Source organism: Anoplopoma fimbria, chromosome 17, assembly GCF_027596085.1.
Source record: "Anoplopoma fimbria isolate UVic2021 breed Golden Eagle Sablefish chromosome 17, Afim_UVic_2022, whole genome shotgun sequence".
Classification (NCBI taxonomy): domain Eukaryota; kingdom Metazoa; phylum Chordata; class Actinopteri; order Perciformes; family Anoplopomatidae; genus Anoplopoma; species Anoplopoma fimbria.
In genome coordinates this window covers 28168781-28196761 of record NC_072465.1, presented here as the reverse complement: position 1 = coordinate 28196761, position 27981 = coordinate 28168781, and the positions used below count along the sequence as shown (strand labels likewise).

Here is a 27981-nt window from a genome sequence, read left to right as displayed (position 1 = left end):
CCAGAGATGAAAATTGAAACAAACACAATCTGTAAAAATGTTCCAAAGACGTGAAATTGTTTTTTTAAAAGGTAAGATCCAACATTTCAAATACTTTCAGTCGACCAGCAGCAATATAATGGAGGATTATTTTACCCAGAGTTAAAGTTAAGAGGGGAAATTGATAATAAACTAACTCGTATAAGTCGTCATTCAATGTGGAAAGGAAAAGGAAAAAATTTGAAAAGACAAAAATTAATTAGGCTTTGTATTAATATGATAATAGTTTGTTTCCCATTAACACTTTTAACTTGAATTCTGGGTAGAATTATCAGGTCATAGTTGAATGCTGAAAAAAAGGAAAACTTAAAAGCGATAATTGGTTATTGAAATGACAAATTGATATTTTGATTTCAGTACCATTTGAGAAGCTAAATGGAAAATGGTTAATCCCAAAAATAAAAGTTAAAAAACAAAAAAATGTGGACTACATAGTGCTGATTTATAATTTTGAACTTTTTTTTTATGAGCAAAAAAATACTGCTTTCTTTTCCCATTTTGAAAAACCTTATCATACATGCAAATTTCAATTTCTTTAAGCATTCAAATTTGGCCGGGTGGTAAATAACAACTTTACAAATATTCTTGTTTAGAATTTTTTTTTTTTTAATTTGATCATTTCAATTTAAATTCAAGAACATTATTAATTTCACTTTCCATTCTGAAATTTAATCCATTTCGTCGTTTTAATGTTCAATTTCCTTTTCACTCTAAATATTTGAGCTTGGCCTGATTAATCGAGGATAATTCCACCTATAATTCAAATTAAAAGTTTGTTAATGTATAATTAACTATCATTATCTTAGTACAAAGGATAATCAGGTGCTGATTAAATGTTGAAAAAAAATATAAAGGCAAATAACAAAATATTAAATACTTTTCTCTTTCTTCAATATATTTTCATTTCTATTTATTTTTTAAGCTTTTAATTTGATCAGTTAAGCCGAAGCTTTCCTACTACCAGGGTTTCAAATGTCACTTTCCATTTCACAATATCAGTTTTGTCACCTCAATATCTAATTCCTTTTATACTTTTATCATATTATTGGACCTTTAAAGTGTTAAACAGACATAGTTACTGTAACCAGAAGGCTTTCAACACGTACAGAAAAGAGAAATGTTTCCGTTTGAAAGAATGCTGTTTGTTATCAGACAGGAATATTTCAAACTGACGCTTTCATTACCGTTTAAACAGTGATTTTCTGGCTCAATGAAAAAGATAAAAATCATTTCAATGACGATAAATAATGTTACGGTTTTCTTCATGATCATTTAATAAATGACAGTGTAGTTTCTCTCTATTCCAACCAGCCAACCAGATCACAAACAAAAAAGAATGTTTCCTTTGAGAGTGAACTCTTACTGCTTGTTTCTCTAAATGCTCAGTTTAATGATAGATGGATAACTGGATGTGTCTTAAATCAAATATCAACCAGTCACAGTTTTTTAAATATTATGAAACTACAGCCAGCAGCATTTTAAAGAGAAACCAAGTTCTCTACCCTTTAATCAGATTTACTTTCTGGACACATCTATACGACACATTATGATTAACTTCTCTTAAAGCGTGAGACGCTGCGTTTGTTAAAGTCTGTAAAAGAATCTCAACGTCTTTAAAGTGGTTTTTTTTACAATGGCTGTAAACATGTTCCCTGCACCAGTGGTGGTAAAGATGGTGTGTGTTTGATGTTTACAGTACGTTAATGTGGAAGTATATATATATATATATATATATATATATATATATATATATAAATGTATACCTGTAGGTTGGTCATGGATGGATTGTGAGACAACGGGCTCCTGGACACGGAGATTTAAAAAGGCCCCCCCGACGCTCCTACATAGTGGAAAGACCCCCGGATACAGAAAGATGTCTCTCTGAGGGCGTTTTGTATCTCTATGTGGTCGTTTGAGCCTCGTTATCGTCGTTTTGAGTCTCTTTGAGGTTGTTTAGTGACTTACTGTGGTCGTTTTTAGCCTTGTTATGGTCATTTTGAGTGTCTTTGTGGTCGTTTTGTGGTCGTTTTTGTCTGTTTGAGTGTCTCTGTGGTTAATAGGAGTCTCGTGGTTGTTTTGAGTCTCTATGTTGTGATGTTTCTCTTTATGGTCAATTTGTGTCTTTTTGTGGGTGTTTTGAGTCTCTAAGAGGTTGTCTAGTGTCTCACTGTGGTCATTTTGTGACTTATTATGGTCGTTTTGAGTCTTTTTTGTGGTTGTTTTGAGTCTCATGGTTGTTTTGAGTCTCTTTGAGGTTGTGATGAGTCTCTTTCTGGTCCACTGCCCATTAGACCTGTAGTATTGATTATGTAAATTATGTATTCTGGTTGATTTGAGTCTCTAGGTGGTCGTTTTGTGTCTATGTGTGCTTGTTTTGTGTTTTTATGGTCGTCTTGTGTCTCTTTGTGTTCGTTTTGTGTCTCTCTGCAGTAATTCTGTGTCCCTAATTGATCGGTTTGTCTAACTGATTCTCTAACAGGTATGTTAAGTCACCCCAAAGGCCCAGGGGGCCGTTGACTAATCCATCAAAAGGTAGGATGATGTGAGTTTTTCCTCTGTTCCCTGACTGTGTGTGTGTGTCTTTGTGTGAGAGTTTCTCCACAGAGGTAAAGGTGAAATACGGCACACACCTGCCGTCCTGTAAGAGCTTGAGTGTGTGTGTGTGTGTGTGTGTGTGTGTGTGTGTGTGTGTGTGTGTGTGTGTGTGTGTGTGTGTGTGTGTGTGTGTGTGTGTGTGTGTGTGTGTGTGTGTGTGGTGTTCCTGTACTGACAGGTGGAAGTGAGTTGTTGTGCTATATAACAACTAGTTCTCACACTGAAGGACACTGCTGTCCACCACCGAGGACTCTATGTTTTATATTGAGGGCTGACTCTGTGTAGTGTGTGTGTGTGTGTGTGTGTGTGTGTGTGTGTGTGTGTGTGTGTGTGTGTGTGTGTGTGTGTGTGTGTGTGTGTGTGTGTGACTACCCTGCTGTACAGAGGACACTGAGTCCAGAGTTCCCTGTTGTCTGTCTACATCATGACTGTTTTTTGTTTTTTCACATATACCTGTGAGTTAATAAATGTGTGTGTGTGTGTGTGTGTGTGTGTGTGTGTGTGTGTGTGTGTGTGTGTGTGTGTGTGTGTGTGTGTGTGTGTGTGTGTGTGTGTGTGATTGTGTGTGTCCTGTTCTCTTGGTAAGAAAAGACACCAGTTGCTACGATGTAACCTGTATTTAAAGTAGAAACCTGTAAACTATATCACACTACAGTACAGTGAATATCACAAACTCAGCCTGGACTCTGCGACTGTAGAAGATTAAAGAGATGTAAAGAGTTAGACTTCCTGTGTTTGTGGTTTTTTTGGACGTGCAGGTAAACTCTGAATCATCTTCAGGTGTTCATGTGTTCGCCTGCCTTTAGCGTTAAACTGTACAGACACTGTACGTCGTTATTCACCTCGTATACTGCGTTCACGCAAAACGTTTGATTTCGACCCTGTACGTAAACATGGGACCCCCAATCAGTCGTTACCATAGTTACTTCTAATTGAGTTATTCAAACATGCCGATTTAAAAAAAAAAAAATTCAACAAAAAGAGAAAAAAGCAGCTTCACTTTGTGTAAAGTTAAAGTTAAGACGAAAAGGAGAAAAACAGGGAGCCTCAGATGGAGATGGATGAAGAGTCCAGGTACGACATGAGAAACACGACGGCAGGAAGTTCAACAATCATTTACGACGGTTAACAAGCGATCGTCTGACAGCAGCCATGTTGGAAATCAGACGGACGTTTCATCAACGACTCAGACGATCGATCAAACATGGAGACCTCAAACTGAACTCTAAACGGAACTCAATCGGCGCAGAAAGTCTGATCTAGAATCAGGCTTCATCTGAACGGCTTTAGACGTGTGATTCACTGCAGAACCACTCAGGATTTGACCTTTTTCTTTCTCCCAATGCATGCTGGGATTTTAAGATCCATTCGCAAATGACCCAGAACAGGATAAGTGAGAATATAAAACTGATGGAGGGTAAGTATTTACTTTATATATATATTTATTATAAGTTCGTACCTGGATCTTTATAAATCTGATATGAATTAAAACCTCGGTTTCCAACCTTTTAAATGAAACGTTTACTAATGATCCCTTAATTATTAAAGGTCATGGCCTCAGTGGCGACAGGAAGTGTGAGAATTCAACACAAAAAGAGACTTTTCATTTAGATCTTTCATGTAAGAAGTCCAAAGAAATATTGTTTTTTAATCATATTTATCTTTGGAAACGCTGCCAGAAGTATCCAGATCCTTTAATGCAGTAAAAGTACTTATACCACAACTACCACTTCTTTGAAAATACTCCACTATGAGTTAAGAATGTCAGTGTTTATATATTTGTTTATATATGATGTCTATGGATTAATGTTATTGCTGCATCGATGTCCGTTATGTCCTGTCAGCTAGTTGGATCTACATCAATGCATCGTATTCTATAAGATCCTCAGATGTTCCTGTGAGAACCACGTATCTCTAAAAAAGAAAAACATCATTACGACGATGCTTTTTACAGAGTAAATAGAGCTGAAGAAGTTTTTCTCAACACATAAAGGAAACACTTCATCCTTCAGTTCATCACAAACGTTCAACAGCAACACATCTGGAGATACGAGCTTTTCACTGGACAGGAAGGAGATGAAAAACTGTCATCTGAGAAGATACATCAGACAAATGGAGCAAAAAGTACAATAGTTACCTCTGAGATGTTTAAAGTACTCCTAGTCCAGAGGTTGGAAACCACTGCTTTGAATGGATTTACATATTATAGATATTATGTATTTATGACCAACACTGTCAGGCTAAATATACTGTATTTAGAAAATGTTCATTTGCTCTTTTCACGTCACATGTTCACTCACACCGACGTCTACCGTTTACTGGAACAGACGAGAGAAAGTAAAAGTTCTATGAATCGCTTTCCCCCAAAATAAATACACACACACACACGCGCACACACACACACACACACACACACACACATGCAGTACAGACCTCTGTGAGAAATCTTTGGGTTCACTGATATGTGATGGGATGTTTGAAGGGCTTTCAGATGAGTGAGTGTTAACGGATAACAGCTAACGTGTGTGAGTGTGAGTGTGTGTGTGTGTGTGTGTGTGTGTGTGTGTGTGTGTGTGTGTGTGTGTGTGTGTGTGTGTGTGTTAGGAGGCGGCTGGCTTGCTGTAGTCTTCGACCCCGGTGATGGTGGCTTTGCAGAAGAAGCAGTCCTTGTTGTTCATCAGATGCTGGTTGATACAGGCTCTACACAGAAACAACAAGAACACATTTTAATGATCATGTGATCGTCTTCGCTCACATATACGGAGGTCAAAGGTCAGAGGAGTATTTTATCCCTTAAATGCAGTCATTTATAAAGCTAAGTTTAAGTAGAAGTTACAAGAATTATGGGCAAGATTTGCGTTTATTCCTTTCACTAAAGCGGAGTCTGAGCGTTAGCATCACGCTACACAATCCTCATGAAGCTACAACCAGAATGTGCTTAGCTTAGCTTAGCATAATGACTGGAAACAGGAGGGGTAGGTTACAAAATAAAAGCTCACTGTTGTTTGTTGTATCTTGTTGTACAGATGAAACTATCCACATATAAAATGTATATCAAATGGAGAGGAGGTGAAGCTGTTTTTGCACTTAGAACTATATTTAATGTTTCATTTGGTAAATGCAGTCACACAGTTAAGCTTGAATCTTTTCAGTAAATGTCCATCTCCTCTCATATTTTCCTCTTTTCTGCTTCAAAGCATCTTCTTCTCCAACGAGGCGACCGTGCCTCATAATGAAGCAGCACAGGAGGTAAAGGTGACGGAGAAAAGCAACAGAAGAGAGAATGAGGAGTAAATACTGAGGGATGACTAAAGGAAAGGAAAGAGGGTGAGACGGTGCAGAGGGTTAACAAACCAGCCAGAGTTTGGCCTTGGAGCTGATTACAAATCAGCAGTGTGGTTTACTCCCCGTGACAGCACTCTCAATCAGCACCAGAATAATCTATACGGCCGCTGAGCTAAGCTAAATCAAGCGCACCTCGGGGATAACATGAAATATGCATCGAGGTATGAATTGAGCCGAGGTCTGTTGCCCACGGCGCCACAGGCTTTTTCAGCCACAATCAGCAGTTACCAAACAGCTGACTCACACCATAACACATGCACACAGGTATGCATGCGTGTGTGTGTGTGTGTGTGTGTGTGTGTGTGTGTGTGTGTGTGTGTGTGTGTGTGTGTGTGTGTGTGTGTGTGTGTGTCAGATGTTAAGATCGATGAGGCCTTCAGGCAACGTTACAGTCGCTGCAGACCGACGTCAGCGGAGACATTTAGGAGGAATCTGACATTATTCATTTGTTATAGAATCAGTTTGCTTTTTTAAAAGTTTTTTTTTTATTAATATATATATATATATATATATATATATATATATAAATATAAATATATATATAAATATATATATATATATTAATATAAATATATTAATATAATATATATATATATATATATATATATATATATATATATATATATATATATATAATATAAATATATTAATATAATATATTAATATATATATATATAATATATATATATATATATTAATATATATATATATAATATATATATAAATATATATATATTAATATATATATATATAGCAGCTCATTACTTTTCTTTCTTTTCCTATTAGCTTAGAGCACGCTGACCTTCTATGTTACTGCATAACACACACTGACTATGAATATATCCATCTTCATCTATATATATCTATATATATCTAAATATATAGATATATATCTCTCTATATATAGAGAGATATATATATAGATATATAGATATATCTATATATATATATAGGACGTCATCATGCAGAAACCTACGTCACATTACAGGTAAAATGTTCTTAGAAGTGCTTGGGAAAATTGTATTTTGATGCAAAAACGTAAATACTTTGACCAAAATGTGAATATTTGATTACTAAAGGAACACCGCTGGGAAGCTACAGAGTAATATAAAAATACTAAAAAGAAATAAATAATAATGAACCTGTTCAAACTAAGCCATTGGTCATTAACTGTCCTTTATTTTGTTCTATTTTTCATTATTTTTCATGTTTTTCATGTTTATTATCATATTAGTCTTAACAGCTGTTTTTTGTATATAAATATATTTTTCTTAAATCATTTTCTTCAACATTATTGATGATAAAAAATACTACGATAAACTATAATTTGATCATCATTGCGGTTTATTGTGTGTGTGTGTGTGTGTGTGTGTGTGTGTGTGTGTGTGTGTGTGTGTGTGTGTGTGTGTGTGTGTGTGTGTGTGTGTGCTTGCAGACTCACTTGCAGGACTTGTGTGAGCAGGGCTTGAAGACGGCGGAGATGGAGTGGGCGTAGCAGATGGGGCAGAGGTCTTCCTCACTGGTCGGCTATGACAGAGGAAGAACAGTTTTGTTAGGACATCTGTGACGACCTCGAACGTCATAAACCATGTTTTTGTTACATTGCATGTTAGCGTAGCTTAGCATAAAGACTGGAAACAGAAGGAAACAGCTAGCCCGGCTCCGTGATTAATATGTTTTATAATTGGTCATTTAATCTGTTCAAAAACTGAAGTGCTGAAAAGACAATTCACTATTTGACAGTTGGTTCTGTGTGTGAATAAAACCATAACTGACTCTCCTATTGGTTATTTCTAGCCCCATTGCATCATGGGAGGTCTGAGTTAACGCCACAGGTGTCGTGAGAAACGCCTTTCTGGAGGGCATCATCATCATCTTCATCATCTTCATCACCCGTTCTCGACTCTCAGACTTTTCTTCACTTTTCATCCCGTCTGTTCTCTTCATACGTTTTCACTTCACAACCTTTCTTCACTTCCTGTTGCTCTCTTCCTCCTCCTCCTCCCTATCCTCTCCCTCTTCCACTCATCCTCCTTCTTTCCTCCGTCCTCATCATCCTCCCTTTCTCATTCACCCCTACTCTCTTCTCTGAACTCCATCCTTTCTTCCTCTCTCCTCTCTCCATCTCTTCTTTCTCCTCAACCCCTCCTCCCTCTCTCCCTCCCGTTCCCACTCATCCTTCCTCTTTCCTCCGCCCCACCTCCTCATCCTCCCCCTCTCGCCTTTCCCTCTCTTTTAAACCGACCGTGTTCTCCGTCCTCCACCCCTCCTTCCTTCTCTACCCCATCCCTAGTTTTCTCCTCCATCCCTCATCCCTTTTTCCTCCACCCCACCTCTTCATCCTCCTCCTCTCTCCTTCCCCCCTACTCTATTCTCTGTCCTCCATCCTTCCTTCCTCTCTCCTCCTTCTCTTATCCCCTCACTCTACCCCTTCTCTCTGCTCTGTCCTCCATCCTTCCTTCCTCTCTCCTCCTCCTTATCTTGTCTCTCTTCAACCCCCCCTCCCCACTCTTTCTCCTCGTCCTACTCTGTGTCCTCTCCTTCCTCCACTCCTCCTCCCTCTTTCCTCCACCCCACCTCCTTATCCTCCTTTCTCCCTCCTCCACCCCTACTCTCTTCTCCGTCCTCCACCCTTCCTTCCTCTCTCCTCCAGTCCTCCTCTCTCTCACATTGGAGATGCTGTAAACAACAGTTAGATTTCTGCAGGGATGATGTATTTTCCTCAGGATCTCTTATTCCCTCGACAGTCGTTTCCATATTTTAGGATTTAAGCGCTGTTCAAAACAAAAAGAGGCTCCTCTTCTGTGGAGTAATAATCACAAGGTCGTCCTTTAACAAGTTCGACACAACGTCATATTTCATGTCGTTGAAATGGGGCCGTTACAGAGCGAATACACTGACACATTTTCACATCAGTTTCATGATTCAGCATTTTCTGAGAGTGAATTCTGCTTCCTGTTGTTTAAATCTGACACATTAAAGACTTCTTAAAGTCCTCTTTGCTCTGATGCTGCATTTTAAGAGTTTGACTGGATATTCATTGATTAATCAAAGCAATTGTCACAAGCTATCATGGAAATGTTGGTCTCACTGACCTGAGGAGAACGGTCTCTTTCATATAGTTTAGTTTATTAAACAGATTTCATTTATTTAAGATTGAGATAATAAATATATTACAATTATCTTAGAGACCAACCTGTTTAATTAGCTCAGATTAACGTGAAGAAGTTCAGGTCTGGAGCTTTTTTTCTACCAAACTTTCACTTCCTGGCTTCGACTTTCACTGTCCTCCTGTCTCCTTCGTATTCACACAACATGCCGTCTTCAACCTCCCCCTTCTCCTCATTCTCTACTTTATTCCTCCTCCATATAAAACACCACCTTTCCTATTTCCTCCCCCGTCACTCTTCACCACCCACAGCACACTGGCTGTCAAACTGCTGCAGAGCCGGAACATTACTCAGGAAGGAAAAGAATTTAATTACATTTAAATTACAGGTGAAACGAGTGATTGAGCACTCATGAAATATTATTATTATGTTGGACGACGTTAAGAGATGATTTGATGACAAAAGAGATGACAAAATAGATTTATCTGTCTTCATGCAGCTCAGGGGTTTCACTGTGGACACACGTTTCTACTGAAACCACCTGGAAAACCACTGCAAAGACTCAAAACAACCACAAAAAGACTCGAAAACTACCATGAAGACTCAACACATCCACAAAGAGACTCGAAAACCACCATAAAGACTCAAAACAACAACAATGGGTTTCAAAATAGCCAACAAGGGACTTGAAACAACTACAAACAGACCTGAAAACAACCACAAAGACTAGAAACAACCACAAAGACCAGAACGACCACAATTGGATTCAAAACTGCCACAAAGACTCAAAACAACCACAAGGATACTCGAAAGCGACCACAAAGATTTGAAACGACCACAAAGACTTGAAATGAACACAAAGAGACTCAAAAACGACCACAAAGAGACTCGAAGACGAACAGAAAGACTTGAACCGACCACAACGAGACTTGAAAACGACCACAAAGACTAGAAACGACCACAAAGAGCAAAACGACCACAATGGGATTCAAAACAACCACAAAGAGACTCGAAAAATACCACAAAGACTCAACACATCCACAAAGAGACTCGAAAATGACAGCAAAGATTTGAAATTACCACAAAGAGACTTGAAAACAACCACAAAGACTTGAAATGACCACAAAGAGTCTCAAAAACGACCCCAAAGACTTGAAATGACCACAAAGACTTGAAATGACCACAAAGACTTGAAATTACCACAAAAGAATTAACACAAAAGACTTGAAACCACAAAGATTTGAAACAACCACAAAGCCAAGAAGTTAACACAAAGAGACTTGAAACGAGCACAAAGAGACTTCAAAACGAGCACAAAGACTTGAAACAACCACAAAGACTTGAAATTACCCCAAAGAGACTTGAAAACGACCCCAAAGACTTGAAATGACCACAAAGAGACTTCAAAACGACCACAAAGACTTGAAATTACCACAAAGATTTGAAACAACCACAAAGATTTGAAACAACCACAAAGCCAAGAAATTAACACAGAGAGACTTGAAACGAGCACAAAGAGAATCAAAGGTCATTCTTTGTCTTCGTCTCCGTCAAAGAGAATCAAAGGTCATTCTTTGTCTTCGTCTCCGTCTCTCTTCGTCCTCCTCTCCTCTCCCAGCAGCACTTCTTTGTCTTCCTGTCATGCCATTAGCTGCACACTCTGAGTTCGACCTTCTTCGCTCCCATTCATTCATCAGTTCTCATTTCTTTCTTCCTCCTCCTCCTCTCCCTCGATCGCCCACGTCCTTCTCCTCGCTTCTGCCCTCCGTCATTCACACCTTCTCTGTTGATAGCTCATTTAAGTCTCTCAAAAGCTGGACCTTTTGACACCTGCAGTCGATCTTCATCTCACACTGTCAATTCTAACCAGAACAGCTGACTTCATCAGGTAATCATTTAGCGTCTGCAGCAGTTTGACCGCAGACTATTGATGAAGAAATAATCTGCTGTCAAGAGTCTCCAAACCAATCTGTGATGTTCACTCTTTCTCTCGCCTCTTTTCTCCTGTGAGTAAAAACATCAACACCTCTGACAGCGACGACCGTGGGATGACACTGTACATGTTTATATTTTAATAGCTTTTGCTTTTAAAGCCTCATTTAGCAACGTTAACCGATAATCCCTTGAGATGGATGGTCAAATTAAACTAACGACAACAAGAAAACAGATACAGAAATGTTGGATCCCTCCTCAAGGGTATTTTATAACAGAACAAAGTCCATATAACCTAAAAATCGAAATCAAAAAATTTGAATTTATATCTTAATGACTTACAATCTCGTTTTAGTTCGTAAATGACATTGGCCCCAAATTAATATTGTGTTCTATTATTCCTAGACCTAGCTAAGTTTTTTGACACAGTTGACCACTCAGCTTACTCTTTTCTGTCACAGAAGCTGGTAAACAGAGGGTTGTCTTCCAAAACTGGCCGATTGTTTGCAAAAAAAGTGTTTTTATTTCTTGCATTTTAAATGTACAAAACGGCGTCCCACAAGGCTCCATATTAGGTCCTATTTCATTCATAATTTTATATAAATACTTTGTTTTGCAATGTTTTAAATACTACATTTTATTTTTATTTACCATTTTGTTTGTGTGCGTCTTTTAAGAGAAAATGTATTAAATGTACTGCTAATTCAGATGTTGATGCACTTTGCTCTTAGTCTGTTACTTGTCTGTTTTATGTGAAATTCTACTTTTCTTTACTTTGATAATGGATGAATGGATGAATGAATGTTTTATGTATGTTATTTGTGTTTTTATGTGAAACTTTTATACCATACTAACTTGTAAAGATATATATTTTTTCGATGGAAATATCATGGAAACAAAAATGTTGAAAAGAAAAGTAAGATCCATCAACTGGAAAGTAGATTTCCTTTGTCTTGTGAGATAATGAACAGACAGTTTTGGACTATTGACTCTTTTTTCTTTCTTTCGGCCTCATTTGAAAGCACTTCTCTTGTATTTTATTTTGTAATCAGCTGATCCCTCCCACATGTCTGATCTGCTCCAGAGGATTCACTAACAAGCTTTCACTCTGCACACCTCCATCACCCTGCTACACAGCATCAACCATGCTAATGATCAATATACTCACACTGTGTATCTGAAAGAGATGCTGTACAATTAGTTATATGTTGGAAATATAGTCATTAAATGCCGTTAAAATAAAGGTTATAATCTGCAAAATGGAAAAGTTTTAGTTGATTTTAGTGACGTTTTTTTAAAGACGATTATATATGTTTTTCTTCTGCTGCATGAAATCAGTTTGACTTCAGTTATGGCAGCTTGTTTACTTCCACCAACAACCTCATATTCAGGTATTCAGCCTTTGTTGTTCGAGCTGCTCTTATTACAGCATCACTTCTTGTTGGACACACGGTAAATGGACTTGTACTTGTCTAGTGCTTTTCTCGTCTTCTGACCTCTCAAAGTGCTTTTACACAACATGTTTCAACCATTCACGCCCATTTATACACTGATGACAGGGGCTAAGCATGCACGGTGCCACCTGCCCATGAGAACTAACCATTCATACCCAAACATACACCAAATACACAGCATTCAGGAGCAGTTTGGGGTTAAGTGTCTTGCCCGACCCGTCTGTCTGAACGGTTTTCTCACACTGTTGTTAAGAGACATTTCAAACAAAAAGGAATTCACTCTGACTGAGAGACGAGATATGAAAGACTTAATAACAGATTCATTAAGTTCAGAGTGAATCTGTGTATTCTGCCAAACCAGGTGTCAGGAGTCAGTCCTACTGTAAAGAATAAGTTATTTTCAAAGTGCTATAAAGGCAAATTTGCCCCCGAATCCGGCTGTCAACTGGATGCAATTTGAATTCGCACAATTCAAAACTCTCTGTAAGCCTTTTATCCTTTCCCACCGCAAAATGTATTATAACCCAAATGTCAAACAGAGTTCAACAGGGGGAGAAAGGGTGAGTGACAGAAAGGAGGAGAGTGATGGATAAAGATGACACAAGAGACTGAGAAACAGAAAAGATGAGAGAGTGAAGGACGGAGAGGAAACGAGAGACTGAAAAGAGGAAAAGATGAGAGTGACGGTGAGGAACGAGAGACTGAAAAGAGGAAAAGATGAGAGAGTGAAGGACGGAGAGGAAACGAGAGACCGAAAAGAGGAAAAGACGGGAAAGGAAAAGGAAAAGATGAGACGGAGTGAAGGACGGAGAGGAAAGTGAAGGACGGAGACCGAAAAGAGGAAAAGATGAGAGAGTGAAGGACGGAGAGGAAACGAGAGACCGAAAAGAGGAAAAGATGAGAGAGTGAAGGACGGAGAGGTAGATGGAAAATACAACAAAGACCTCTGAATGTATGCTATGGCCAGTGAAGATGAAAGCACCAGGAGGGGATAATCACTCCTGCAGGCTGTTTCATCAGAATGTACACAGAGCAACACACACAAAGTGAAGGAAGATCAAGTGAGTCACATTTTCCTGAGGCAGAACTGTCATCTGGGCACTGTGAATGCATGAACGACCACAAAGAGACAGAACAAACAAACTGAATGATGAGTCAAATTATTGGAGCGCAGTTAAGATTGCTTTCATTCCAAACATACACAGTCAGAAACTGGGGTTTAACCAAAGAATCCAAAGCTTCATTGATATATTTAAATACACATTTGAATGTGCAAGGCTTTTTTTTTTTGTCGTCTATTCAGTTTGTTTAAATCCGGTATTTCTGCAAAGATGCAGATAAAAGTGGCGATGAAGAAGTCCAGGAGGTGCTGTTTCCTGCAGGCTGTTTCATGAGTGTGTGCACAGACCAACACAGTCAGAGTGCCGGGAGATCAAGTGAGTAACATTTCCCCCGAGGCAGACCTGTCATCTGGACACTGTGAATGCATGGATTCACACAAAACAACCAAAAATACTCTAAATGACCAAAAGAGACATTCAATGACCACAAAGACTCATAAAAAAACCATACTGGTATTCAAAAACACCACAAAGAGACTCAGAAATGACTATAAGGTCTCAAAACAACAACAAAGACTCCAAACAACCGCATAGAATAAAAAAAGACCACAAAGACTCAAAACAATCACAAAGACTCTAGACGACCACAAAGAGACTTTAAACAATCACAAAAGGGCCTCAAAGCAATAAGAAAGAGACTCAAAAAACAACTACAAAGACTCAAAACAATCACAAAGACCTTCAAAAACAAACCAAAAAGAGTTGCAAATAGACCACGGGAAGCAACATTTCCACACCCATATTCAGAGTGTTCAGTCAAAGTTGTATTCATGAACTTATAAAAAAAAAAAAGACAATCATTAAATCTGATTAACTACTTCATACAAATTGAAGATTTTGTTCCTGGATTTTAAACAAAAACCTCAATAGAAGCTTCAAATGTAAAAAAAAAAGAAAGAAGGCGTTTGGTTTGATTGAGTAGAAACAGACAGGTAGTTATGACACTTTGCATCAGCCGCAAGATAACATCCATATCTGTTGAAAACTTTATCCTAACAGACATTTGTGATTAATTGTAATAATTAGCATATAAAAGACTTGAGCTGAGCAAAAATGTCATTTTAAGGTCACAGTGACCATTGACCACCAAATCCTAATCAGTTCATCTTTGAGTTAAAGTGGACGTTTGTGCTAAATTTGAAACAAAATCCCTCCAGGCGTCCAGTCACAGCTGAGTTCAGAGAGACTGTCGGGTGCGGGAATAAAATAAATATCACGACGCAATCTGTCACATGAGGCGAAGGCATAGCAAGAGAGGCCAGTAATATACGTCTGTGTGTGTGTGTGTGTGTGAAGTTCACCCAGCAGGCTGCACATGTTTGAGCCAAAAACAGAGTCCTGATGGTTTGAGAGTAGGCGGGGCCGAGAGGAGAATGAGGTGATGTGATTGGTGGAACCAGCATACATCTGAATCCTGAAATACTCGTGTGGAGAGGAATGTGTGTGTCTGGTCTCAGGCGAGCCGAGGGATGCCAGAAATAAATAAGTGTGGCAGCTTGTGAAGGCGAGAAGGGGCAAACATCAACAGATGACGGGGGGGGGGGGGGGAGAAAGACTATCATGATAAGAAGGAGGGGAGTGTTTAAATAAGGAATCATAGCAGGATAAAAACAAAGAACTGCAACTAATGTTTGCATTATCAATTAATCTGTCAGTTATTGTCCACATAGTTAAGTTAAGTTCATAGCGATGTTACAGACAACAAGTCAAATATATTTAGTTTACTGTGATGAAAGGACAACAGTAAAGCTATGAATCCTCATATTTGACCAGCAGATGTTTGACATGTTTTGCTTGGTAAACAACAGTTCTTTTTTGATTGTAAACCAACTTCAGCTGTGTGAAGAAAGGTCACATCAAGTGATGTTTCTTGAGTAGGTGTCCGTTTAGACTGAAGATAAAAAGTTAGAAAAGTCAACTGAAATGACTGCAGTCAAGTTGCATTTTACATCCAACTTTTGTGGGAAAATGCAGATGAATTCCTGAGTTCTGGTCAAAAACGCAATTCGTGAGAACATAGTGACCTTGACCTTTGACAGCCAAATTTAACATTGAGTGCAAGTGGACATTTGTGCCAAATTTAAAGACGTCCTCTCAGGACATTCTTTAGATTTTACTTTAACGAGGACGAACCAGACGGACTGACAGACGACCCTAAAACATAACAATTTGGAGGTAGAGGCTCCAGGATACACTAGCTGCTCCTAGAATAACACACCGCAATCTACAACACTACTGTCAGAGGGACAAGTGCATTGTGGGTAATGTCCACGACACAAGGTTTTGACAAGAAAGACTGTTTGGAGTTAAAAAAAAAAGACCAAATCTGTTGCTAGGCTGCATCTTTTTCATTTTTATTTTTTTTACTATCCTTTGTGAGTCGGCGATGTTAAAAGAGTGACGTGATGAATCTTTGACACGATGATGTCGCTTGATAAAAAGTCCTGAGGAGAACTTGGATGTCTCAATTTCATGAAGAACATCCACAGCGCTAACATGGATACAAATCAAGAGTCAGAGTGAAAGAGAGAGCTGAATCTGGTGTAAAACTGAGAATAAATGTCTGCAGAAAGTTCAGGACTTTTCCAGGCGAGTGAATAGAAGCAGCCAGTGTGTAACTGTGTGTGTGTAGAAGTGTAATGGACTGTGTGTGTGGAAGTTGTGCACTTTGGAGGCTGAGGCTGAGTCAGGAAGGTTCAAAGTGTCCGCACAATCTTTGTGCAAGTCGAACCGTGTGTCCTCCTGAATCTGCAGAGTGCTTCTGTCCGACTGCAGCCGTCACATTCGGTGCTGAGTGGGCAGAAACCCGACGAAGGTCACTCTCATAAAAAGGGAAATATTACTTCAGACCTGCTGACCAGGAAACGCATTTCTTGCTGCTGCATCAATCTCTGGAAGAGCTGCTTAAAAGTTTCACCTTGATAACCTCAGCACATACAAATTGAAACATCTAATTAAATGTCTTTAATTGCAGCGCTGCCTTGTAAATGTTGATGGTTTGAATTAACAGTCAAACCTGATGAGACAGACGGTGAACAGTGTCCAATAAAGGCAGTGTCCAGCTACCAATGCCTCCCAGACAACTTCAATGTCATTAAGTACACTTTGTTGGAGTGTGATTGGATCTGCTACTCTGAGATTTCATGATTTCAATCTACAAAATGTCTATTGATTATCTGTAAATGATGTAGAAACGTCCATTGCACTCAGTCCTATAACCCAGTGCAGAAACCTGTCCAGCTGCTGAAGACATCTATAGATATTTACCGAACAGATGGCAGAACAATCGTAAAAAGTTGCCACCTTCCATAGAAAAAGCTAATAAAGTGTAAACTGTATCCCCTCTGCTGACTGTCCATCTGCCTTGGAGTATTACAGATCAGGATGCCAGAAATTCCAATCGGGAGCCACCCAGGAGGCCACTGTTTGTGTCCTGCCGTGAAACCAAAAGACAAAGTTCTCTTATTTTAAGTGCTTAAGTTACAGCACGTTCGTAAAGACGCCTTCTTAACTACAAAAAAAACTTTATTTTTACCCCAAACTATGATCTTTTTACCTTCACTTAAACAAGTGCTTTTTTTTCCTCCTTTGAACTAAACATGTTGGCTCATGTGGACACAGAAGTTTATTCTGAAAAGACCTGAAAAATTGACTCTCCTTAGAGCGTCATTGTTTGAGGCGTAGGGCGACTGACAAAGTTTCTGTATTTGACTCGATGGGAGTGAGAACGCGTTGGATAGGCATGGGTACAATCCAAATTTGCATCTGTGTATTTGGCATTGTACGTTTCTGCAAAACTTGGAAACGTTGAATGGCAAAGTTTTTGTATTTGTCCAGAGATAGGGGTGTAGTATATCAAGCGAGAGTTATTGAAAGTTACATCGATTATAAAGAACATGATATCCATCGTAGTATGACATTTGAGAAAGCAAGGAGGAGGGGCAGTGGATTGGTCAAACAAACACAGGACTTTGTGTCCCGTGTGAAACCAAAACTAAACGTTGTCTTTACGCTTGTTAATAATGCAGTCACATTGATAAGTTACCTAAGGGTGGTTGTTATTTGTTCACACTAGGAGGTTTTTTCCATTACGTTGTTATTTTAACACAACCATGATCTTTTTTTCTATCCTTAACCAAGAAGAATTGTTGCCAAAAACCTTATTAATCATCTCACAATGTTGGAATTGTGCGGCTCTGCAAGCCTGTTAAGAGGCTGGTATAAAATAGATTAATGAACAGATGATTGTTTCAGAGATGTCGACATTCAAGGTGTCCCGTGGTTTGCAGAAACATCTAATGATTACATTTTTCTGGCTTCTGGGTTGCAGCTGGCAGGAAGGACCTCCTGTCGCAGTGTTGTGCTGAAAGTCTGAGTTGTATAACGAAGAGAAGAGGCGACGGCGACGGTGACCATCCCCTGTGGAGCTTCAGTGCTGCTCATCACCCTGACAGACATGCAGCTTTTTGCAGCTTATCAGTTTGTTAGTGCTGACAGCAGCAGCAGTAGCAGCAGAGCTGGAAAGGGATGTCTGACTTCACTGCTGAGCTGTCTGGGTTTGTAAGGGACCCAATTTAATGAAACCCCTCTGATAGAAGACTCACTAACAGGGACAAACTTTTCCCCCTGCTTCTTACCCAAACGGAGCGACACTGGCACCAAATGTTATATTTATTTAAAGCTAATTATGTTGTTTTTTGTTTACCCTGACTTTGACACAGAAACATATTTGATTACCCTGAACAGTATGTGTTTGGGTTAATGAACAAAACAACAGTATTCATATATGTTTACAAGATTTTTTCAATTAGAAAAAAACCTTTTTTTTTTTTTTGCCAGTTGGAAAATGCTCAAGATTAAGGGCTCTATTGAATTGAAATTTGTCTTTTTTTTTTAAAAGAGTGTACCCGGACGAGAAAACAAAGTGCATTCCTGGTTCTCTTTAAATTCCAGTTGAATGAAAGCTGAATATTTAAGGGGAATAAACTGTTATTCTGCTAATGGGATAGAGATTTTCTTGGAGGATAGAGTATGTTTATACACTGTACCACAAGAGAAGAAAATATTTAATGAAAACTCATCTTTAAAATTACGCTCAGCTGACAGACATAACAGGCTGTTTTCTTTGACCCCATCCACGTAGGTTAAATACGTGCACACAATATGTAGGATATCATAATACAGCAAATACATTTTTCGTAGGTATAGCTTGAACATTGAATGAAAGCATTCTGCACAGTGAGAGACTACGAGAGATAAATGGAGGTAGTAAACAGACGCCGTAGCAGAATGAGTTCTCTTACTGACCTCACGGTTCAAAAACTGTTTATGCGTCCGTGTTTTGATGTTGATATGAATATAAATATATATGTTTATTTCTATATATACAGAAATGAAATATAACATCGCTGCAGCAACATTAAACACAATCCTAGATTTCTCTTTCACACTGTACAGTCGCCTGTTAGCCGCTCGCCCTTTACAGCTCGTGACCTTTTAGCTCGTTTCTGCAGGAAAAAAAAGGTAGACATAAGATCAGAGAGCAAAATGTGTTCCACGTCTCGGTTTGCAAAAGATTCTGAGGAAAATGAGGAGGTATCTTTATGTTGAAACATTATTTATTCTAGTTGTAATCAGAGTCCACTGCGGGCCAAACATCATATATCACACATTCATAAATCACTGACAGTGTGAACATGCAGTCAAAACCCGAGCAGCTCTCAGCTGGAAAAAGCTGGGCAGATTTACAGAAAGGTCATCAGACACCAGCTCGTCGCTCATCTCTCCTCCTGTTCCTCTGTTCATTCCCCTCCTCCCCTCCCCCATCTCCATTTCGAGGGAAAATCATTAGAGCTTTAACGCCGTGGATCTGGTTGCCCTGACACCCCGAGCTGTTGTCTTGGCAAACGTAAGCAGACCGGAGAGCGGCCGTCCTCGGCGCGCTGATGAATTCGAGAACCCGCAGAGCAGTTTGGGTCGACTGTGTACTTTGTGTGTGAGTGCGCGTGTTAACCGTCTACGGAAAACATTTAGAAGAAAGAGAGCTCAGACGCCCGACAGCTTTTCAAACAGCATAATGATTTAATTCGATAACAAACAGGCCGCTGAAGGTGGCATCTGGAATCACAAACCAGGACCGGGACCAGCTCCTCTACCGACTCTTTTCTCTACACGAGATTTTCTCTGCTTCTTCCAAAAACATAAACATGAATACTTAAGCTCCTTCTGGAGTTTTGTCACAGACAAACAAAGGTTTTGCTATCTCATTGTTTGTATCCTTGAGCTCTTACAAACAGACCGAGCACATTTCCTTCCTCATAGAACATTTAAAAAGCAGATTAAAAAATGTATTCGGCTTTGTTTGTACGTTTACAAGCTTGAATAAAGTCCTCTTCTTCACTGACCTTGTTTGCAGATGTTACTCAGTTGAAAAATACAAAACTATTCAACCCTCTCTCAAAATTCAGATAGCAAATACCGACAACTACAATATTCAGACATCTATATACGAGAACAAAAAGACAAGCAGGTTATTGATAATCGTGCATGCATGCTAATTTATTGAAAATGATTAATGTGCATATGCACGATATAGCAATAACTATATATGCATATACTACATAAATAAATAAAAGAAAAGAGATGTGAGGCCTGATGTAGATTGAGCAACTGTGGAATGCAAATGTCTTTCTTTTCCCCCCAGCACGACTTTTAGTTTTTTCATTTTGTGACTTGGAAAGGTTTTAAACTAAATGTCGTCACTTCATCATCTTATCCTGTTAGACATTTGTGTGAAATTGTCCAAATTATCTCTGCCTGGAGGTGTGTGTTCGTGCATCTGTGAGTGACATCGTGTGCAACTTTATGTCTGTCCACGGCTAATCTCTCATTCTGTAGCAGCTAGCCGCACAATCCTTTGGGTGGCCAGTTATGGCTGCATGCTCAAGAACCTCTCCTGTGGTTGCAATGGTTCACACTTTCTCAAAACTCTGTTTATTTGCTGTTTCATTATGTATACTGACTGCCTGCTGCTCGATTCTCTTAACCCACTCTCCGGATGTTTGGGGCCGCTAGTGATAACACAGCTGAGTGCATCACTGCCTTCTGGCCGCTACTCTGCAGCCAGAGACGTGATGGGGTGGGAAAAGTTTTTGCACAATGTTGTTTTGGTTTGTTTTGGATGGAGTGTTATGTTAAAAGCCAACATAACGAATGGTAAACACACTGCTGAGTACATCGCGCCAGAGACCGGAGAGCTTGTTGAGTGTGATTTCGTTTTTGGCAAGATTGCACAATGCGTCTTAATTGATGACTTCCTGCATACATCGCCGCTTCTTACAGAGATTGAATATTTTTGTTTGTGTATTATGACGCCTTCACAGCCCATTGGTGTCCAGACTTTCGGTTTGATAATTGTGGGTTCTATTCCTTCTAGATAGATTATGAATTCTTGAGTTATGGCCAAAAATGTGAGCTCACAATGACCTTTGAACACCACATTCTAATCAAGTCCTTCTTGAGTCCAAGTGGACGTTTGGGCCAAATATGAAGAAATTCCCTGGAGGCATTCCTGAAATATCCCATTCACTGGAATGGACGCCGGCGTGGAAGAATAATAAAACGGCTCAATAGAGCTACTAAAGGTCAAAACCCCCACAGGGCACCTTTAACACTGGGGGCAAACTTTATGTGCAGCTCTTCATCAAGTGATGTCTGACGGGAAAAACCCTTCAGGTCAGTGTGGAGCAATCTGTGGTTTGATCTTTGTCTATTCTTCACAGCATTGTGCAACAAACAAAGTGATTCATTTCGCTGATCTATAAACTCAGAAACAGAAAATTTTCAGTAGCAGCAGAGTATTCCAGGGGGTCCATGAAAAGTGTTCGGAATCATTCATTTAAATTATAGTAATATACTACTACTTTTTTTTTGCCAAAGGCTTCATGAAGAATAATATTACAAAGATAAATCTGCAAATATGTTAAATAAATCTCTATTACCTTTCTAAGTCATTTCTCTTTTGTTTCTCTTTCACATATAATAATAAAAAATAACGCTAGAAGTGTAAAAAAATAGGATGGTTGATTGGCTACCATCTGTTTCTCTTACTTAAGAGCACAGTCATCTTCCAAAATCTGATTACGCTTCCATCTCTGCTGTGTATTAAACACACAGACGATGTTTAATTCAACCTCACCAGCCTCTCTGCAGGAATAAATGACTGCTGCCTCCCAGCTATATACCATTTATTAGTCCGAGTGATTGGACTTGAGAATACTTTCCAATCATGCGCAGAAACCCCCAACATTAAAGAGAAAGTAATTTCCCACTTGGAGCCAAGTGAGAGCAGAGAGCATCTCCTCCATTAGTGCCTTTGTGGAAATGTACCTCAGGCTGGAAACTCACTGCACTTCAACTCCGACAGTTTGCTTTGCTCTCTCTGTTGCATTCTCCACATGAACATCCCCTCCTCAGCATGAACAGAAGCTGTTGTCTACGAGAGGATTTCTAATAACACCGTTGAAGAAGTTTGATCTACAGGTTTTTGCAGCATGAAGTGGTTTATACAACTTTCCTTTCCCCCTCCATTCCCTTTTCTCTTTTTCCCCCTCCTCCTTCCCTTATCAATAATAAATCTGTGGTGGAGTCTAAAGTGGAGAGTAAAGGATCGGGTTTCCACTGCGGAGGAGGAAAGGTTTTTTCTCCTGACCAGCTTCATCCTCAAGGGCAACAGCACCAGTCTGTCTGGACCAAAGACTGTATATGAGAAGTGGAAGTAGTCGTAATGACATCTCCCACTGGTTTGTGGACTTTGACTTTGAAGCATCAAGTTTGCAGATTTTGCCATTGGATTATGGTCGTTATTATATCAGTCCGAACTGATAAAAGGAAGTGACCATATTTGGATTGTGGAGGAGTGACATATATACGTCGTATACGTATCTGGTAGAGACCTATCAATCAGTGTGTAGCCCCGCCCTAAAGCATCCCCTGCTTTATGGTCTGTTTGACTCTAAATGGAGCATCATTTACTAAATGAACATCATGCTGTATTGAAGAAGACTTGAAACTAGAGATTGAGACCATAAACTCATGTTTACAATGTTTACTGAGGGAATAAATCAAGAGAGAAGTAGAGTCATTTTCTCATAGACTTCTATACAACCAGAGTAGTCGCCCCCTGATGGTCAGTAGAGAGAATGCAGTTTTAAGACACTTCAGCATCGGCTTCACTCGCCGCCTGGTCTGGACCAAACTTCCAACTTCACCGGCTCCATTGTTACATACGTTTCTTTTCTCCTAAACTCCCCCTAAACTTGCACTAACAAACCCTAAAACCACGAGCTTTAAGATTTATGCCTGAGACGAACATTAAAACACAACCTGCTGCAGTAAACGCGTTTCAGGATTACAACAAACGGAGTAACAAGCTGCTGAGCAAGAGTCACATGACGGTGAACTCCGGCCGGTCGGTGTTTGTACTCACAGCGGTGCTGGCTGCAGCCTGTTTGGATTCTTCGGTGAGAAAGGTCAACATCAGCTCCACCTTCTGTTTCTCCTCCTCGCTGATGTAGTCCGTGTCTGTTGGTGGGAAAGAAAACACAAAGACTGTATAATATAATATAAAATACTGTTCCATCGTAATGATATCTCAGCAGGTGATAGATCAGATGAATGGGTGGAGTCCATCAGTGCCACTTTTTGCACTTTGCACATTACATCTTCAAAAGAAGCTCCAACAAAATAACTGCATGTACGTTATGTTTGGGGGGAAATGAAATGCTGCAATTAAGATGTCTTTGTCAATAATGCTAAAAGACAAACTTCATCGGAATTCGAAATGGATTATTCCAAAGTTGGTTGGCACATAAAAGGTATGTGACTTGATGTTTAACAATAAACACAGTGCAATAATATAAAAACATAATTATATTAAACATTTGAACGTGTGAGCAGGAGAGGTCTGATATTTTTATCACTATTAAGTTCAGACATTCTTTACCCTGAAATTAAACTCCACTAAACATGTGTAAACCAATAAAACAGTAATATGTGATCCATATCTGACAGACCGATAATGGTTCCTACGTAACACGATCTGAGGTCTGATACAGGATCAGTGAGAGACGCAGAGTCTGCAAATAATGATATCTGGGAAACACTCAGAGATCCCGGTTCAGCTGGAGCACCAAATATAAACCACAAAGACTGACGTCAGGAAAGAAAATTAAAATAAATGCAGCTGCTCTCTGATTACACAAAACAATAGAAATAATCCAACAATCTTTATTTATTTTATGATCAGTATCGGATTCTGTTCAGAAAAGACACATTTTCTACATCTGCAATCACACTGGAGAGCGTGGAACCACCACTTAGTCTCCGAGATACCAATGTATACGCTAACCTCAAGCTGGTGTGAGAACAGGAAGTGGAATGGCCACGATAAAGAGCCCACTTTGTGACCTCAATGGAGGAAGCAGGAGCCGAGGATTGCCCATTTTCCCTAAAGGACACCCAAAACTAACAACTGATCTTTTGTCAGGTCAACATTTTAATGTATCCAATACTTTGGTTCATGACCAGAACTAATGGCATTCACATCAGCCTGTACTTTGTTTAGTGTGGTGAACAATTTCAACATCAAAATGTTAGATTTGCCTCTTTTGGGAGACATAAAATGTCTCTTCTTATCTTCACACTGTCTTCATTCAACACTAAATAACTTTTATTGAAATTGCTGCAATAAAATACACTCTTTTAAAGTCTGGGTGATGCGTATAGGCTTCATTATGACCAGAGGTGGAAGAAATGTTCAACTCGTTTTCTTTAAAGGTTCAATATGGCCAGAACTTTTGTTCAAAACAAACACAATGTTCTTAAAGTATCAAAAAAGCCAGAATGGCTACAGTCAGAGGTATTCAACCGTTGGATCATTATTATTGATTAATAGGTAAGCAGTACTTTATTGTTGTGTTTGGACAAAGTTAAGCTAATTTTAACTTTTAATCTGAAATAATGGATCCTATTTTGTACTTTGATCATGTTGTTTGTTTCTTAAAACAAATCTGATAATGAACTAAAGCTGCCAAATAAACGTAGTGGAGTATTTGCCTCTGAGGTGTAGTGGGGTAAAAGTATAAAGTAACATAACATTGAAATACTAATTTAAGTACAAATACCTCAAAGGTTTACTATACAGGATTCTTTGTAGTTCAATTCTTATGGAGAAACCTGGCAGAACTTCTAAAGTTTTATACTATATGTAGGTTTAGCTGCATAGAAAAGTATAATGATTCATATATAAGTAATGTATAACCATAGTGTGAACGACAAAACATATTCTTCTTCTTTATTTAGAAAGAAATCACCACTTATAGTGCAGTTCACAAAATGTGAGCACCGTCAGCAACCAATCTTTTCTCTCTTTTCTGTCAGTATTGTTTTGAAACTGTTAAAAAGTCATCTTGCTTTCAATTGTTTTGAAGAAATGTGTCACGTTTAACTTTGAGAAGTCAGCTTAGCTTCTGTTCACTTATATCTTCACTGTAAAAGGGTATTTTGAGAGTCGGCCTCTAAATCTGCACTGGTTTGATGAAGATGATTGGATGAAGAAAGGCGGTCGGCTCCGTATGAGACAGACTGTGTGCATGATGTCCAGTGAAGCACACAGCTGCTCATCCTCTGAACTAACTACAGAGCTGTTTATTCCCACCAATTATCTCAGACATGATGCAGCGTTCCTGCAATGAACCCCGGGGCTCCCCATTTGTGTTTTCTCCTCTGATGCGTTGTTCGACTCTTTGTCATTGCTAATGATAATAAATCAAGATGTTATAATGTAAATAAATGTCTGGTGGTACCTTTTGAAGGACCTTCAAGCAGGCTTTCATACCACATAGTATTAATTCACTATGTTATGGAGGCTTTTCCACCCGTTATCTAACTGCAGTGCCAGGAGTCTCTATCTGTATACGTCTGTGTGTTTGTCATTCGCATATCTCGAGATCCATTCAGCTGAAGTTCTTCAAGGTTGGCGGGCGTGTCGCCGGGGACCCAGGGGAGTGCAGTGCTGAATTTGGTGCTATTTGGACACGCCATGAGTAATCTTTTGATAAACAAGCGAAAGCCCCATGCAGCTGTGGGGGGGGGGGGGGGTCCAAACTTGCAGCAGATCTTCCACGACCACAGACTGGCACCGCACTCGGTTCTAATAATCTCGAGAAAAGTTCGGATACTCTGGAAGTGCGTCTTTTGTTTCCGATAGGCTCAATCTCACTTCTCTTTCCATCATTTTACTTATCAACATTTACATTTCATTCTTTCCTTCTTTTGAAAACAATACCTGCAAAGACAACGCGATCCCATCAGCCTCAGCTTTACTTTGTGTTTACAGCCAATAAACAAATATAAGTACGCTAACGTGGCGGCCAAGATGGTGACAATAATCGCACTCAATCGCAAAAGTAATATCTCCGCCAAATGTGTACACACATTAAATTCATATTGTTGTCATTTGTTGTGACTCGCACTTCCCAGAGATATCTTTCGACTCGTTTACATATTTATGGTTCCTGCACAGCTCGACTCAACTCTCTCTTATTTGGTTTTGGATAGCAACTGGTACGTGGTACTATTTTTGTACCGGTACATTGTACATTGACCGTATATAACAAGTGGATGTAGTCATTGTGGCGTCTCCCATTGGTTTGTGGACTGACGTTGTGAAGACTTGAATTCAGCAAAATTCGCTATTGCAATCTTGCAATACGGCGGTCACCATGGTGGGTTTTTTTGCTGAAGTGTCTTAAAACTGCATTCTCTCTACTGTCCATCAGGGGGCGACTCCTCTGGTTGTGTAGATGATAAACGGAAGTTATCATATTTGGAATTGGGAGGAGTGACGTAGAGACGCCGTATACGTCTCTGGTGTCGACCTGTCAATCATAGCCCCGCCCTAAAGCATCCCCTGCTTTATGGTCTGTTTGACTCTAAATGGAGCATCATTTACTAAATGAACATCATGCTGTATTGAAGAAGACTTGAAACTAGAGATTGAAACCATAAACTCATGTTTACAATGTTTACTGAGGGAATAAATCAAGAGAGAAGTAGAGTCATTTTCTCATAGACTTCTATACAACCAGAGGAGTCGCCCCCTGCTGGTCAGTAGAGAGAATGCACGTTTTAAGACACTTTTGAATCGGCTTCACTTGTAAGAACCTGAGCCGCCTGGGATCATCCCGCAAAAACACCATCAACAGCGACCACAATTTCTTCAATTCACTTGTCCCATAATTATTATTCAAAAACACTTATAAACGACAAAGTGCAGGGGCTATTAGACAAATGGTTCTCAGTGAATATCGAATTTACTAAGTGGTGAAAATAACAGTTTGAAACATGCTGTCACCAATCAGAGTGTTTCTTCTTCTGCTACAGTGTTTATCCCTCCTTTCCTTCTCTCCACATTCACCCTCTCACTTGATGGCTTTCGATTTGCCTTTCCATTTACTCCCCCATAACCCCTCATCAGACAGATCTTCTTTCACTGTGGGAGTGGTAGCACCTCGGTCAGGCCCGTGATATTGGCTTGTTGGACGGCTGCCATTTTTTGATTTTGATCTGCAGTAGAGAGGTTACAATCGCTGCACATGATTTACGCAGGATTATAGTGGTGCAGACAAAGGGGAGACGTGTAGATGGATAAAACCAGATTACACAGGGGGGGAATTAGAAATATTTCACTGTAAACTGACAGCGTGTGGAGCAAGAAACAGATATTAAAAGATTGAAAAGTATAATAAAAGACAGAGAGAGAGTCTTTCTTCTTCTTCTTGTTATTTACTGGCGACTAACAGCTCTTGCACTGAAGCAGATTCTGAGAAAATAACTGAAAATTGAGAACAAAGTCAATGCAGCAATCAGGAATGTCCAATTTAAACAGATGGTGGCTTTAGAAATGCAGGTGCATGAACATTTATTGCAGCTGCTGTAAAAATCACGTTTTTTCCAGACGAAGGCATCGGCTGTCGGCACATTCACAGACAATTGTTTGGGTCGATCACGAATGAGTCGATGTAAAAGTGTCAAATCACTAGTTTAAAAATGGTTCTGAGAGATTCGGGGAATGAAAACTTCTGTTTGACCTCCACAGTCTGATGACAAAGTGCTGTTGGAACAGCCAACTCGTCAAGGTTGCAAAACCCCGAAACATATGCTAACGTGCTCACGCTGAACACTTCCAATGAGATAATCACCGTTAAAAAGAGAATGAAACACTGACACGCTGTCAAAATGCAGATGGAGCAAAACAGAACACCTCACTTTGAGAGTTCTGACCATGTTGCTATTTTGATGAAACATTACGAGCCCAACCTCAAC

General features: G+C 39.4%; 1 protein-coding gene across 2 annotated transcripts in view; it reads right to left on the bottom strand.

The window, feature by feature from the left end:
• Positions 1–3208: 3208 nt before the first annotated feature.
• The window catches only part of LOC129105494 (E3 ubiquitin-protein ligase RNF123), a 114080-nt gene continuing 89307 nt past the window's right edge, over positions 3209–27981 (bottom strand). For both annotated transcript variants that reach the window (XM_054616553.1, XM_054616552.1), the window contains exons 38-40: positions 23084–23178; positions 7421–7506; positions 3209–5334 (exon numbers count right to left, since the gene is read on the bottom strand). In XM_054616553.1, the coding sequence (XP_054472528.1) occupies positions 5235–5334; positions 7421–7506; positions 23084–23178 (281 nt within the window). In that variant the 3' untranslated portion in view covers positions 3209–5234. The remainder of the gene's footprint in view (positions 5335–7420; positions 7507–23083; positions 23179–27981) is intronic.